This window comes from Nicotiana attenuata, unplaced genomic scaffold, assembly GCF_001879085.1.
Source record: "Nicotiana attenuata strain UT unplaced genomic scaffold, NIATTr2, whole genome shotgun sequence".
NCBI classification, from domain to species: Eukaryota; Viridiplantae; Streptophyta; class Magnoliopsida; order Solanales; family Solanaceae; genus Nicotiana; species Nicotiana attenuata.
The window spans coordinates 30,602-44,494 of record NW_017674178.1 but is presented as its reverse complement, the minus strand read 5'-3'; the positions used below and the strand labels follow the sequence as shown (position 1 = coordinate 44,494).

The following is a 13,893-nucleotide window of genomic DNA, read 5'->3' as shown; positions in this document are numbered from 1 at the left end:
TTAAAACTTGCTCCCATGTAGAGAGGGACAAAAGAGAGCTGAATAAAGTATTCCTATACATTTTGTATGGAGGAAATGTCTTCCAGAAAAACCTTTGGCTGCTTAACTAACACCTGCTTGCTGCAAATGTTGGCTATAGATTATGGTACAATGCCATGCCATAAAAGCAAGGATACAAAACAATTTGAAAGTTGCCTAACTGCTTTCTTCTCAAATTGATCGACTCCACTGGCAGCACGATAGCGACACAGCTATGTCATTACACTATACAATCCTCAATACAATTGTACTGCTAACATATTCATCTACATTACCAAACAAAAGTTTCATGACTTTCCGCTTACAAACAATCCAACAAAAGGGCAGTCAGGTGCACTAAGCTCCCACTATGCGTGGGGTCCGGGGAAGGACCGGACCACAAAGGTATACTGTACGCAGTCTTACCCTACATTTCCGCAAGAGGCTGTTTGCAAACAATCCAATCAAGACAGGGAATTGATAAAACCAAGAAAAAGTTGTCTACATCAATGTGCTCACCTAATTAGACCTGCTGTTTCCTCAACTGAATCATGGAAAAATCCATATACAACATATGTACATTGTTGTATCATGAACAAATTATTCTAGTGGTCAGTTTGTATGCTTCAATTGTAAATAAAAGGCATACAAGGACATCCAAAGACAAAAAGGAGAGAATCCTGGCAGTTTCTGATTGGTACCGTATATGCTTTGAGTCTATTGATGCTTCTTGCCTGTGGTGTGACTGCTCCATTTGTTCCCAACAAGGATAATTCAGTACCCAGTGAACAAGGTATGAATGTGGATAACGGTATCTGGACTTTTCATGGAACTTGCTCGGCTATCAAAAATCCAAGCATCAAATGCATCTAGTGACTGTTGAGCAACAGTTGAAGAGAGCGGAAAGTTAGAGCTGCCTCTGAACATAATGAATCAACCATGTATTTCTTTCCGTCTGGTCAGCCGACACAAACAATGACAAATAAGATAGATTCTGGTATCAAGAATAACACAGGGTTGGCTTCACCTAACAGCAAATGCTGAATGGAAAGCGTAGAACACAAACCAATAGCAACAAGCAGTTGGAAGTATCAAAAAGAGAAGGACATGATAGCTGCTGATTAACTACTACTCAACAATTTTTTCATAAATCAGAAAAATGCAAAAAAATTCAGGGGCTACTTTTCTTTCAGATTCCTTTAACTGATAAAACTGTTACTATTATTTTAAAGGAGACAGGATGTGAGAATATAGAATTTTTCACTTAATACACAAACCATACCATTTTGAGGACTAAAGGATAGAATCTTTTTGAAAAATATCATGCCAAACAAGTAATCAGTAGTTCATAATTCCTCATTCAATTGAATTCTTCCAACAGATCAGAGTTATAAATTCTTTAAAGTTGAGTCAGAAGTTCGATATGTTGGATAATATTGGCATCCATCGAGTCAACAGATGGTGGCAACATCATGCTGGTTATAATAAAACCAAAATCAAGCCCCCAGTCATGAATGAAAACATAAAGGGCAGAATAGCCATTACCAAATGAAGCGGCTAGGGCTGATAGCTGCATGGTATACCAAGAACAGCACCAATGCATAGTTCCTGCGGAGATATTTCTGTCCTCCACAAGAGATCACCGTAATCTTGATAATCTCTTCCTCTTTCGATTCTTTTTAGCAGTTGAACGAATTAAACTGTTGTTGGCGCTGGAGGGGAGAGCAATAGCTGATGGTCTACCAACAGATGTTCTGCCCTTCTTAGCGACCCATCTCAAAGGCATATTATTTACTATGGTGCCAATATCATGAGACTGGTTTAGCTCAACTAGCTTCCGAATTTGATCAAGCATCTGGTGTGTCCATGCTGTTGACAGATCCAGTGCCATTGAATCATCCACCGGTTTTCTCGTTAGACTCACTAGAACCTCATTAAATGATTGAAATGACATAGAAGGTCGACATGATTGAAGATTCCCACATATCATATTGACTTTAATAATATGCTTGCACATATTTCCTTGCATTGACCATTCACAATCACAATGGGCAAATTCTGATCCAGGATTCCAAACTAGGTGTGTTTTACTGTTGTCTTTCTGGCTCAAAACATTTGCGAAGGAGTTATCCTTGTTATCCAAGGTCACAGCATCATCAGGAATTTGCAGAGCTCGATGCCAGGATGTGGTGGCAATATACTCCTCCTTCACATTTTGGAAAGAATCACTTTCATCTGCATATCGGTCAAGCCAGTAACTGGAGTGTAACTCAGTTGTCAATTTGTGAACTAACCAATCAACTCTCTGGAGTGCACCAAGATGTGAATCATCATATAGTCTGACTTTCAACTTGACATGATATGCTTCTATTGCACCAGATGCTTCCTGGCTCGCAAGAGGTAACGTTCTCGTTGTAGTAAGCCACATTTCTGTATTATGAAAATACAAAAATTACAGGGAAATACAGGAAAAAGATAGAAAAAGATTCCAAAAAAAATACTTTAAATATAGTAACGTTATATTGATTCGATCTAATTTATTTATTTTGTGTATGATAGCTTAGATGTTCTTTTTCTTCTTTCTTTGAAACAGAATTTTTTGCAAGGTGAAAAAACCAGATAACAAACCGGAGAGATGATCTAACCAAATTTAGGCACCCAAGTGGCTTTGAAATATTGCAAGAAGGCCGTTTGATCAACAAAATCTTGAGAAAGTTCTTCTAAAGCAACAAAAGGATCACTTCCATCCCAAATGCTGTACACTGTGTCACCTAGACGCTTAAATATCTCTCTTTGAACTTCAACATTACTACATTTCTTGATGATATTTCTCAACCACGATCTACGAAGACGCCAAAGTGAAAATAGAACCGGACATGAAAATATCTCCCTGAAAAGACATCAAGATCAAGTAAATCTGTTATAGAGCTATGTGATGAACTTGACATAGAGAAATAGTAGACCACAAGAATTTTACCTTATGGGGTCAATTTCTGCTGCAGCATCGTCGATTAGGAAACCATTGACCTTCCATGTTGGATCGACAGCACGGACACGATCATGAAGAGCTTTCATCCATTTACTCACGTCAGGCTTGGCAATTGTGTGGGTGACGACCCAAGCAACAGGAAGGGCATGCTGTCTTGAATCAAACACAAGAAGTGTGCACAAAGGATACTGAAAAATTACGTAGATTAAGAAATTAGAACTATGTGAGATGTTGTCAAGGTTAAAAGGAAGAGACACCATGCTTCATTACCTTTAGTTTCTTTATACCAAATGTTGAATCAACTGCTATTAGACTACGATGTCCAAAACGAATCATTTGTTGTAACTGCCAGTCAGTTTGGATACCTAAGATGAATGGATCATTTTCCGATGTATCCTGATAAAAGAAAATAGATTTCTTATTCCGCTCGACCCACAATCTTATGCTAGCTTGATCATCTAGATCCAATTCATGAGTAGATCTTTTGATAATCATGCCAATTTTGTGGACATACTTAGCAGCAAGGCTATTCACTTTCGCATCAGAACCACAATAACGTTGAATACCCTCAATATGTTTTTCCAAAACATTCTTCTCAGGAATGCCAAGATAGATCATAGACATAGTTTGTTGTTGAATCTCATTGCAAACGTATGGAATCTTTTTTGCACCAGGGCCAATAGCATCTCTATCAAGCGGCCCATGGCATAAAGAACCGGACTTGTTAACATGACGCCTGTTGTTATATATAATAAGTGCAAGAGATGGACGGTTATACAAGCGCTTCACTATGAAATGGCAAGTGCATCCCCTCATGGACTGGGGTCTAGCAGCTCGGTTTCGAGTGTTAAGCCGATATCGTCGGCTTGGTAAAATATCGCCACCTTCTCCATAATTTTCAGGGCCGAAGGAACACCAATACCTGAAATAACAGCATGTCAAGATATGAAGGAGAATCTTGTAAACAATTTTACCTGACAAATTCATATCAGTGTACCCACTAGTGGGATTTTACTGGGTATGTCGTTGTTGTTGTTGTTGTAAATTCATATCAGTGTAGTCAAAAGCAAAAAGCACCAAAGTGCGTTGGAGCACCAAAGGGGCTTTAGCTAAGAAAAGCATAAATATAGAAAAAATAAAAAATAGAAATGTAATGCAAGAAAATGTAACTATAAACACCAAGAATAATTTATTGGACAAAAGAACGGAAACGATAATTAAGCTATATATATGTTGTTGTGCCCTTAAAGACAGAATCTATCGGTTAAGGTGCACACGCCTTAGCACCTTGACGTCTACACTAAAGCGCTAATTAGTGTAGACTTTAGAAGTCAAGTGTTGGTAACATATCCGGCCGAAAGTATTCCAGGGAATATAGTGGCGACCGAGAAATCTTAATTAATTCTCTTCCTTACCATAATGGTAGTAATGCTCAGGAAGCCACAAACAAGTAAAGAAAGAGAAGCGACCCATACTCGAGGTTGTAGAAGAACTGAAGAGCTCCCTTATAAAAATGGGAAAAAAAAAGTAGAGCTCAAATCTGCTAAAAAAGATGAAAAAATAGAGATATCAAAGGTCTGGAAAAGGTTCGGAGAAATTTAGGATTCTGAGTAAATTCCAGAAGCCTTTCCAGTCATTACCTATTTCCATTTTATACAGTTAAAAACAAATTGGTTAAGCAAGTTGATGGGATGCTAAATTGAGCTAATGCAGCTCCTTTCTTAGCTCCATAGAAGTCACGAAATTGCTATTTACTGAGGCCTTCAGAGTAGAAAATATTTTTCTTATTTTTTTAATCAAGAAACCTCAAGGATGAGACCATATCATCTAGAATCCCTGTAAACCTCAAGGAGTATATATCCAAGGCCTAAGATCATCACATGGAAGAATTAAATCCAGTTTCCTCTAGATGTGGAGGTGGAGGCGAGAAGAAAGATAAGTGGAGGAACAAGAGAGAACGTTTTGCCCTTGGTAAAGGTTAATCACACCTTACATCCACAAAAAATCAAGACCAACAACAGCTTTTTTGAGGCAGTAGCAATCCACTTTCAATACTGGACTCCAACTAGATTAAAAAAAATGACAACTTTTTGAGCTATCTTTGATTAGACATAGACAAGGTTATTAAGCTTCAACCCCAACGATGTCTAAATACATGAATGGCTGATACGGGATTATGATATGACCTTTAAACTAATTACAAGACATTGAGAATTTACCAAAATAAATTGGACATAAAACTTTGTTACATAAAGTAAACTTAAGAAGCTTAAATTTACTAGTACACTAAAAAATTACTTAGAAAGACTGAACATTGCTTCATTCTCCATCATGAATCGCGTTTAAATTAAGCAAAATCCTCATAGTTAGCCATTTAAGTTCATTTTTGTTTTGTCCAAAAACAGGAAAGTTCTACGTCCTTGATTCTCCATGTGCTCTCCTCCAAGAGTCAAATATTTACAAAGAACTCTCCATCTTGAGGTCCATTAGTTCAGAAGTTCATACCTAAATTAATCCACCAAGGGATCAAATAACAAAATGTTCTCATGAACACATAGTTTACTGTTAAAACTAGTAGAACAAAGAAAGAGGTCAGCAAGACCCTCCACATTATTCAATACAACAACAACAACAACGACCCAGTAAACCACAAAGTGGGGTCTGGGGAGGGTAGTGTGTACGCAGACCCACCACATTATTCATTTCCAGAAAAAAGAGTAGAAGATAGCAAATGATATATCCTGAAATTGTTGAAGCACTTACAGCCTGTACTCCAAATAGTCATCATGCTTATAATCCTTTAAGCTGCCTCTGCTTCTTTTCCTTCCCCTCTCAATGTGAAACCTTGTTGGGAATTCCACGTTACAACACTCTCCAATGATAAATGCATCAACTCGATCATAAAGAATAAGGGCAACATCATCATAACGTTCTACATTTCCGACCTTGGTCCAACTCAAATCAGATGCTGAGAAGTCTTCACCAGGTGGATCTTGCACGGGAAGGTTCAGAATGGACTCAACTATCTCCATCTTCTAAAATATTCTGAACATTTAGTAAGGTTTGTTACTTAGGCGGCCTATTGTTTACAAGCAAACTAGCAACAGATAATCAACTTTGGGAAGGAAATCAATTGTGCAAAGATAATAAGCCTAGCTGCCTCCACTGGACCACATAATCTACATGCATTTTAATTTTAATTTTTTTAAATACGGTATCTACATGCATTTTCATTTTGAAAGCACCCGATACAATAATTGCCAGGGATTAGAAAAGGAGAAGACAACATTTCAATCTATGCCTCATACCCAACCCATTTAGGATCGGATAAAAGGTAAATACAACAAAATTGGTGAGAAATCATAACGGTAAACAAACATAAGACGAAATACGGAAATAGCATCCTCTACCTAAACTAAAGTATATAATAAGAAGATCATGAGAAGTGACCTATAGATAGAGGTGAATGTAAAGATGAGCTCCAAAAAATCTTGATTTGGCTTTAACATGTGGATTCGCTTTATCAAAAATTAAAATATAAAAGAGCATGTTGGGCTGTTTGGAGATCTTGATGGTGGAAGTTGGAGACAATGAAGACAAAGCAAGGATATCACTAGGGAAACAAGTGGAAGCTACCTCAGTTTACATAATTCTTACATGATGATGAAAATAATATTATACTTCCACTTGTTGAAGGAAGTTGGAGGCCCATTTCACTAAAGGTCTCGAACACATAACGCTGAAAGAGGAACACTGTAATTTAAACTTGAATTACCCTGCATAAAACAGCAGAAATATCAATATTAGGTTTTAGATATGATGAGCTGCTTTTTAAGTAATCAATGAAGAAAATTCATACACAGATAGGTCACCCCTCATGCATGACATGCACCATTGTCCGTCAAAAAAGTAATCTAATTGCAAAAGAACTCTGTTATACCTACCTTGTGATCAAAGCTATGGTTAACCTGAACTTTTCCTGAAAAGCGTAATCTTAGTGACCCAAACCAGCCACCATATCAGGCAAACAACAGATCTTGCATGGAGGAAACTACTCCTAAACCTTATAAACTATTGAAATAATAAACAAAAATCAACCCCTAAGAGGAAGGTGAGATGGATCAGATTTATCTTTCACAAGCTCATTACTTTCTAAATTCATAATGCAAAAGAAAATCACAACTTTAGCCAATTCTAATTTTTTTGATAACCGTGAATTTTGTTGTATTTCAGCTTCGAAACTTGGTGGATAATGGGTATGTCCCTCTATCCTTCTCAACTTAAATACCTAACTTGATTCACCAGTAAGACTTGAACTCGTGATGTGCACCTACGACACATATCATTGTACTACCTTTACCCGAACCAAAGCCCCCTTCTTATTTACTCCTTGTCAATTTCAAAATTTACATTTTTATCTCCTATTACTTAACAATTAAGCTTAGGAATACACTTTTTTAAGATCAAGTTGCAAGTAGATATGAACCAATAATCAACCTTGCAAACAACAGATCTTGCATGGAGGAAACTACTCCTAAACCTTGTAAACTATTGAAATAATCAACCAAAATCAACCCCTAAGAGGAAGGTGAGATGGATCAGATTTAACTTTCACAAGACTCCGGTGTCCATTACTTCCTAAATTCATAATGCAAAAGAAAATCACAACTTTGGCCAATCTTAGTTTTTTTGATAACCGTGAATTTTGTTGTATTTCATCTTCGAAACTTGGTGGATAATGGGTATGTCCCTCTATCCTTCTCAACTTAAATATCTAACTTGATTCACCGGTAAGACTTGAATTCATGATGTGCACCTACGACACATATCATTGTACTACCTTTACTCGAACCAAAGCCCCCTTCTTATTTTGCTCCTTGTCAAGTTCAAAATTTACATTTTCACCTCCTATTACTTAACAATTAATTTTAGGAATAAACTTTTTTTAAGATCAAGTTGCAAGTAGATATGAACCAATAATCAACCTTGTAAACAACAGATCTTGCATGGAGGAAACTACTCCTAAACCTTGTAAACTATTGAATTAATCAACCAAAATCAATCCCCTAGGAGGAAGGTGAGATGGATCTGATTTATCTTTCACAAGACTCCGGTGTCCATTTTTTTCTAAATTCATAATGCAAAAGAAAATCACAACTTTGGCCAATCTTAGTTTTTTTGATAACCGTGAATTTTGTTGTATTTCAGCTTTGAAACTTGCTGGATAATGGGTATGTCCCTCTATCCTTCTGAACTTAAATGCCTAACTTGATTCAACAGTAAGACTTGAACTCGTGATGTGCACCTACAACATATATCATTGTACTACCTTTACTCGAACCAAAGCCCCTTCTTATTTACTTCTTGTCAAGTTCAAAATTTACATTTTTATCTCCTATTACATATCAATTAATCTTAGGAATAAACTTTTTTTAAGATCAAGTTACAAGTAGATATGAACCAATAATCAACCTTGTAAACAACAGATCTTGCATGGAGGAAACTACTCCTAAACCTTGTAAACTATTGAAATAATCAACCAAAATCAACCCCTAAGAGGAAGGTGAGATGGATCAGATTTATCTTTCACAAGACTCCGGTGTCCATTACTTTCTAAATTCATAATGCAAAAGAAAATCACAACTTTGGCCAATCTTAGTTTTTTTGATAACCGTGAAATTTGTTGTATCTCAGCTTCGAAACTTGGTGGATAATGGGTATGTCCCTCTATCCTTCTCAACTTAAATACCTAACTTGATTCACCAGTAAGACTTGAACTCGTGATGTGCACCTACAACAATATCATTGTACTACCTTTACTCGAACCAAAACCCCCCTTCTTATTTACTCCTCGTCAAGTTCAAAATTTACATTTTTATCTCCTATTACTTAACAATTAATCTTAGGAATTAACTTTTTTTAAGATCAAGTTGCAAGTAGATATGAAGCATTAATCAACCTTGTAAACAACAGATCTTGCATGGAGGAAACTACTCCTAAACCTTGTAAACTATTGAAATAATCAACCAAAATCAATCCCCCAAGAGGAAGGTTAGATGGATCTGATTTATCTTTCACAAGACTCCGATGTCCATTACTTTCTAAATTCATAATGCAAAAGAAAATCACAACTTTGGCCAATCTTAGTTTTTTTGATAANCTTAATAGACCTAACTTGATTCAACAGTAAGACTTGAACTCGTGATGTGCACCTACAACACATATCATTGTACTACCTTACTCGAACCAAAGCCCCTTCTTATTTACTCTTTGTCAAGTTCAAAATTTACTTTTTTTTTTGATTTGCACCGAGTGTCCGAGTCTCTAAGAGCCCCGACTAATCCCGAGGGTGCACAGGCCCTCGGCAAGGAGTTTCCCGCAAGTGCACCACGGTTAATTCAAGTTTTACCCAGTCCGATGGCCCTCAGAAATTGTTTGCACCCAGTGGGTTTCGAACTTGAGACCTTGAAAGGGAGCAAACCCCAAGGCTCAAGTCTATTGCCACGAGGCCAACCCCGAGGGTTAAAATTTACATTTTTATCTCCTATTACTTAACAATTAATCTTAGGAATACACTTTTTTTAAGATCAAGTTGCAAGTAGATATGAACCAACAACCTCCCCCAAACCCTCCCCCCACACACAAAACCCAAAAATTCAGCTTCGAAACTTGGTGGATAATGAGTATGTCCCTCTATCCTTCTCAACTTAAATACCTAACTTGATTCACCAGTAAGACTTGAACTCGTGATGTGCACCTACAACAATATATCATTGTACTACCTTTACTCGAACAAAAGCCCCTTCTAATTTACTTCTTGTCAAGTTCAAAATTTACATTTTTATCTCCTATTACATATCAATTAATCTTAGGAATAATTTTTTTTAAGATCAAGTTACAAGTAGATATATAGAACCAATAATCAACCTTGTAAACAACAGATCTTGCATGGAGGAAACTACTCCTAAACCTTGTAAACTATTGAAATAATCAACCAAAATCAACCCCTAAGAGGAAGGTGAGATGGATCTGATTTATCTTTCACAAGACTCCGGTGTCCATTACTTTCTAAATTCATAATGCAAAAGAAAATCACAACTTTGGCCAATCTTAGTTTTTTTTGATAACCGTGAATTTTGTTGTACTTCAGCTTCGAAACTTGGTGGATAATGGGTATGTCCCTCTATCCTTCTCTACTTAAATACCTAGCTTGATTCACCAGTAAGACTTGAACTCGTGATGTGCACCTATAACACATATCATTGTGCTACCTTTACTCAACCAAAGCCCCCTTCTTATTTACTCCTTGTCAAGTTCAAAATTTACATTTTATCTCCTATTTACTTAACAATTAATCTTAGGAATAAACTTTTTTAAGTATCAAGTTGCAAGTAGATATGAACCCACAACCCCCCCCCACCCACACACACACACAAAAAAAAACCCAAAAAAAGAAAAGATTAAATTTAGGAATAAATGAAGTGAAAGCTAGACTTCATGTATTTATTCCAAATTCTATTTCCATGAGCATACTTACACTAGTAGAGACACAATTGGAAGGAAAAACACTAACATTATATGGAATACTTGTTAAGAGTTGACTACAGCCCCGCCTGCAATGTCACACCTACTCCTCCTTAATAAGAAGTTGATCCCTTTATAGCCTATTACACTTTAAGTAAGTACCAAAAGACTGTAAAATCATCGCTAAGGTGTATGATAAAGGCTAGGTAACAGCAAGCACAAACATCACCGCATCAGAGAAAGCTAAATATAAAGACATGTATTTGGACAACTCATAGGCACTAAGAATGTAAGATCTTTATAAAAATGCAGCTCAAGCCGGAAGATTGATTACAGCTTTGGCATTACAGCAACATTTTAAATTCCTCCGAAATTTTGGCAAACCATCAATAACAAATGATATCCAGAGCAGTTCTGACATTAGAGAAGGAATAAATTTTTAGAAACCTAACATTTTAGTTCCTAAAACACAGCTAACATGGAGGCCGTCACTCGTCACTGTCTTTAGATTGAAGACACGGTACGAAAACTTACCATGTTTCTCAACCTCTACTTCTCCTTTCCCCTTCCTTCCCCTGATCCAAACTAAATCAATCAACTATCCTCAATCCTGAATTAGCTAAGGTCCGCTATATAAAGTGCAACCCAGTGCACTAAGTTACGCTTATGCGCGGGGTCCGTGAAAGGGCCGACCAATACTACTTCTTATGTATACAGATTTACCTTGCATTTCTACAAGAGGTTATTTCTGCGGCTTAAACCATTGACGACCTGATCGCACATCGGAAACTTTTATTGTTGCACCAAGGTTCCCCTTCTAAGCAGTAGCATAACCACATACAAAGTGGTCAGTTGAAAACCCTTTGTCGAAATATCATGTTGTGTATATAGCTCAAAATTACTTTTCATACATGTACATTATTGAGCACCTTAGCGAAATTCCTGGCTTCGCCCCTGCTTCTAAAGTCTGCTATAGAGTCCTCTAATCCATTCCGCTCTATCAAAGTCCATTTCATTCCAATACCAAGCAATTTTTTTCTTAGGGCTAGGCCTTCAATAAATAAACAAATAAATAAGAGCGAAAAATAGGTAAAAACATATCTGCCTCCACCTCGCCCAAAATTTTATGACTAGTAAAACTGAAAGAAAAAACAAAAGGTGAAAAGAAAAAGAAATAAATTTTAAAAAATGGAACAGAAAGAGCAAGTAACTGTCACAGAAAATGTTCAGTACAACGCTGGGAACATTTTGTTTTTAACATACTAGCAAAAACAGAGCAAACTAAAAATCAGAACAACAAAATAACATTCGATGAATAAAAATTACACCTCAACCAAAAAATTAGTTCAAATCAGCTACATAAAGCCTCTGTAACATCCTGGATTTGCAAAACTAACTTATTAAGCAGAGTTTAGAACAAAAAAAATGATGTAAAAAAAAAGAAAAAGATATTTACAGTTGAAGATTGCTTTACTGACCTCATAAGAGAAGTTCCTGTGCTTATAGAGTGAAAAGGGAGACAAAGGAAGAGTGCCAAAGACTAAAATATATATGAGAGTTTTTTGCGTGGGGAAGGAGTAATAGGGGATGAAGGCGCAGCGGCAGAGTTGTGGAGAAGGTTTTGATTTTGTTATATTCCTTTTTCAATTTTTTTTTTTTAAAATTTTTCAGATTAATTACTAGTAGGAGTAACAGTGAACGACACGACATCGTCCATGGCCCCTTTTAATGGATTTTGAGCTACTAGGGGTTGTTTGGTTACGGGCATATGAATATTAATTTCGGGATAGAATTTGAGATTGTATTTATCTCATATTTGATTATTTATATTATCTCGGATTTTACACCAAAATATTAGTATTAGCTATCCCATATAGAAAATGGACTAGCTAATCTAATAAGATATCTCAACCCGTGGGATATTCTTGTTTATCCTACAATTGAATCAAACGACCCTGATAGGATATTGTTTGACCAAAAAGTGTTAAGTCTTTTTAAAAAACTAATTAAATAAATAGTTGTAACGACCCGATCGGTCGTTTTGAGCTTTTGCACTTTGATCGCCAGTTCTCGGGCATGACTTGCCCCGTGTGATGTGTTATGATTGATGTAGATCGTTGGTTTTGGTTTTCAGGGAAATCAGAACGAATTTGGAAGAACAGTTCTCAGCTTGTAGTTTGAAATTCGAAAGGTTTGACCAAGATTTGACTTGTTTGTATATGAGCTCGGATCGGAGTTTTTATGATTGGGCTAGCTCCATTAGGTGATTTGGGACTTAGGAGCGTGATCGGAATGCATTTTGGAAATCCGTGGAAGGTTTAGGCTTGAATTGGCGAAAGTGAGATTTCGGCGTTTTCCGGTGAATAGGTGAGATTTTGATATAGAGGTCGGAATGGAATTCCAAGAGTTGCAATAGCTTCGTTATGTCATTTGGGATGTGTGTGCAAAATTTCAGGTCATTCGGATGTGGTTTGGTCGGGTTTTTGATCGAAAGTGTATTTCGGAAGTTTTTGGAAACTTAGGCTTGAATTCGATGAGTTTTGGGTTTGACGTTGTTTGAGGTGTTTTGATGATTGGAACAGGTTTGAATAATGTTATGGGATATGTTAGCGTGTTTGGTTGAGGTCCCGAGGGCCTCGGGTGAGTTTCGGGTGGTGAATCGGACCACTTTGTGCCTTAAAAGATTGCAGAAAATGCAGGTTCAGGTTGCAGAGAAATTTGCCCTTCGCGATCGCGTAGGGTGTATCGCGATCGCGTAGAAGGATTTTGGAAGGCCAGGAATTTAGCCTTCACGTTCGCGATAGGGCTTCGCGTTCGCGGAAGGCTGGGATGTAGGGTATCGCGTTCGCGTGAGAGCAATCGCGATCGCGTAGAGGAATTTGGGGTCTGAGGGTCTTTGTGCATCACGTTCGCGTGGATGAGATCGCGTTCGCGTAAGTGTAGAGGGCTGAAGCATCGCGTTCGCAGGGCCCTTGTCGCGTTCGCATAGAGTATTTTTGGGGAATTTAAAATTTGTGCTACGCGATCGCGTGGCTAGTGCCACGATCGCGAAGAAGGTTTTTGAGTGCTGGGCAGAATGTTTTAAAAAGGCCATTCCGCGATTTTGAGGCTAAGAACCTCCATTGTTGAGCGATTTTGGAGCTTGGGAGAGCTAATGGAAGAGGGATTCAAGGGGAACACCTGGAGGTAAGATTTTTGAACTCAATACTCGATTATTATGTGAATTCCACCTAGAAATCATGAAAACTAAATCAAAAATTGAAGAACTAGGGCTTGAGAAATTGGACTTTTGAATTGGGATTTGAATGACCATTTAGGGTCGGATTTGAGAACTTTTGATATGTATGAACTCGTGGGGAGAT

At 37.3% G+C, this 13,893-nt stretch overlaps 1 protein-coding gene across 5 annotated transcripts; it reads right to left on the bottom strand.

Moving 5' to 3' along the window:
* Nucleotides 1-12,181, bottom strand: LOC109218145. 5 transcript variants are annotated; one of them, XR_002066726.1, is made up of 8 exons: nucleotides 12,010-12,181; nucleotides 6,644-6,783; nucleotides 5,771-6,052; nucleotides 3,278-3,929; nucleotides 2,996-3,195; nucleotides 2,664-2,908; nucleotides 1,564-2,448; nucleotides 1-973 (listed from the first exon to the last, which is right to left on the bottom strand). XR_002066726.1 is itself a non-coding variant. In XM_019382479.1 (7 exons), exons 3-7 carry the CDS (start codon nucleotides 6,037-6,039, stop codon nucleotides 1,658-1,660), a joined length of 2,157 nt encoding a protein of 718 aa, XP_019238024.1. In that variant the 5' UTR covers nucleotides 6,040-6,052; nucleotides 6,665-6,783; nucleotides 12,010-12,181; the 3' UTR covers nucleotides 1-1,657. The 5 variants fall into 5 exon arrangements, 1 of the variants encoding a protein (XP_019238024.1); XR_002066727.1 differs by having other exon boundaries at nucleotides 1-1,012; nucleotides 6,665-6,783; XR_002066725.1 differs by having other exon boundaries at nucleotides 6,665-6,783.
* Between the last annotated feature and the right edge of the window lie 1,712 nt (nucleotides 12,182-13,893).

What these genes read in the sequence shown, in the direction of transcription:
- LOC109218145 (XM_019382479.1), bottom strand. Translation starts at nt 6,039, where the DNA reads ATGGAGATAGTTGAGTCCATTCTGAACCTTCCCGTGCAAGATCCACCT. An exon ending in TTGGTATAAAGAAACTAAAG is followed by an intron (nt 3,196 to 3,277) that starts GTAATGAAGCAT and finishes GTAATTTTTCAG; the next exon opens with TATCCTTTGTGCACACTTCT. An exon ending in CACTTGGGTGCCTAAATTTG is followed by an intron (nt 2,449 to 2,663) that starts GTTAGATCATCT and finishes TTCATAATACAG; the next exon opens with AAATGTGGCTTACTACAACG.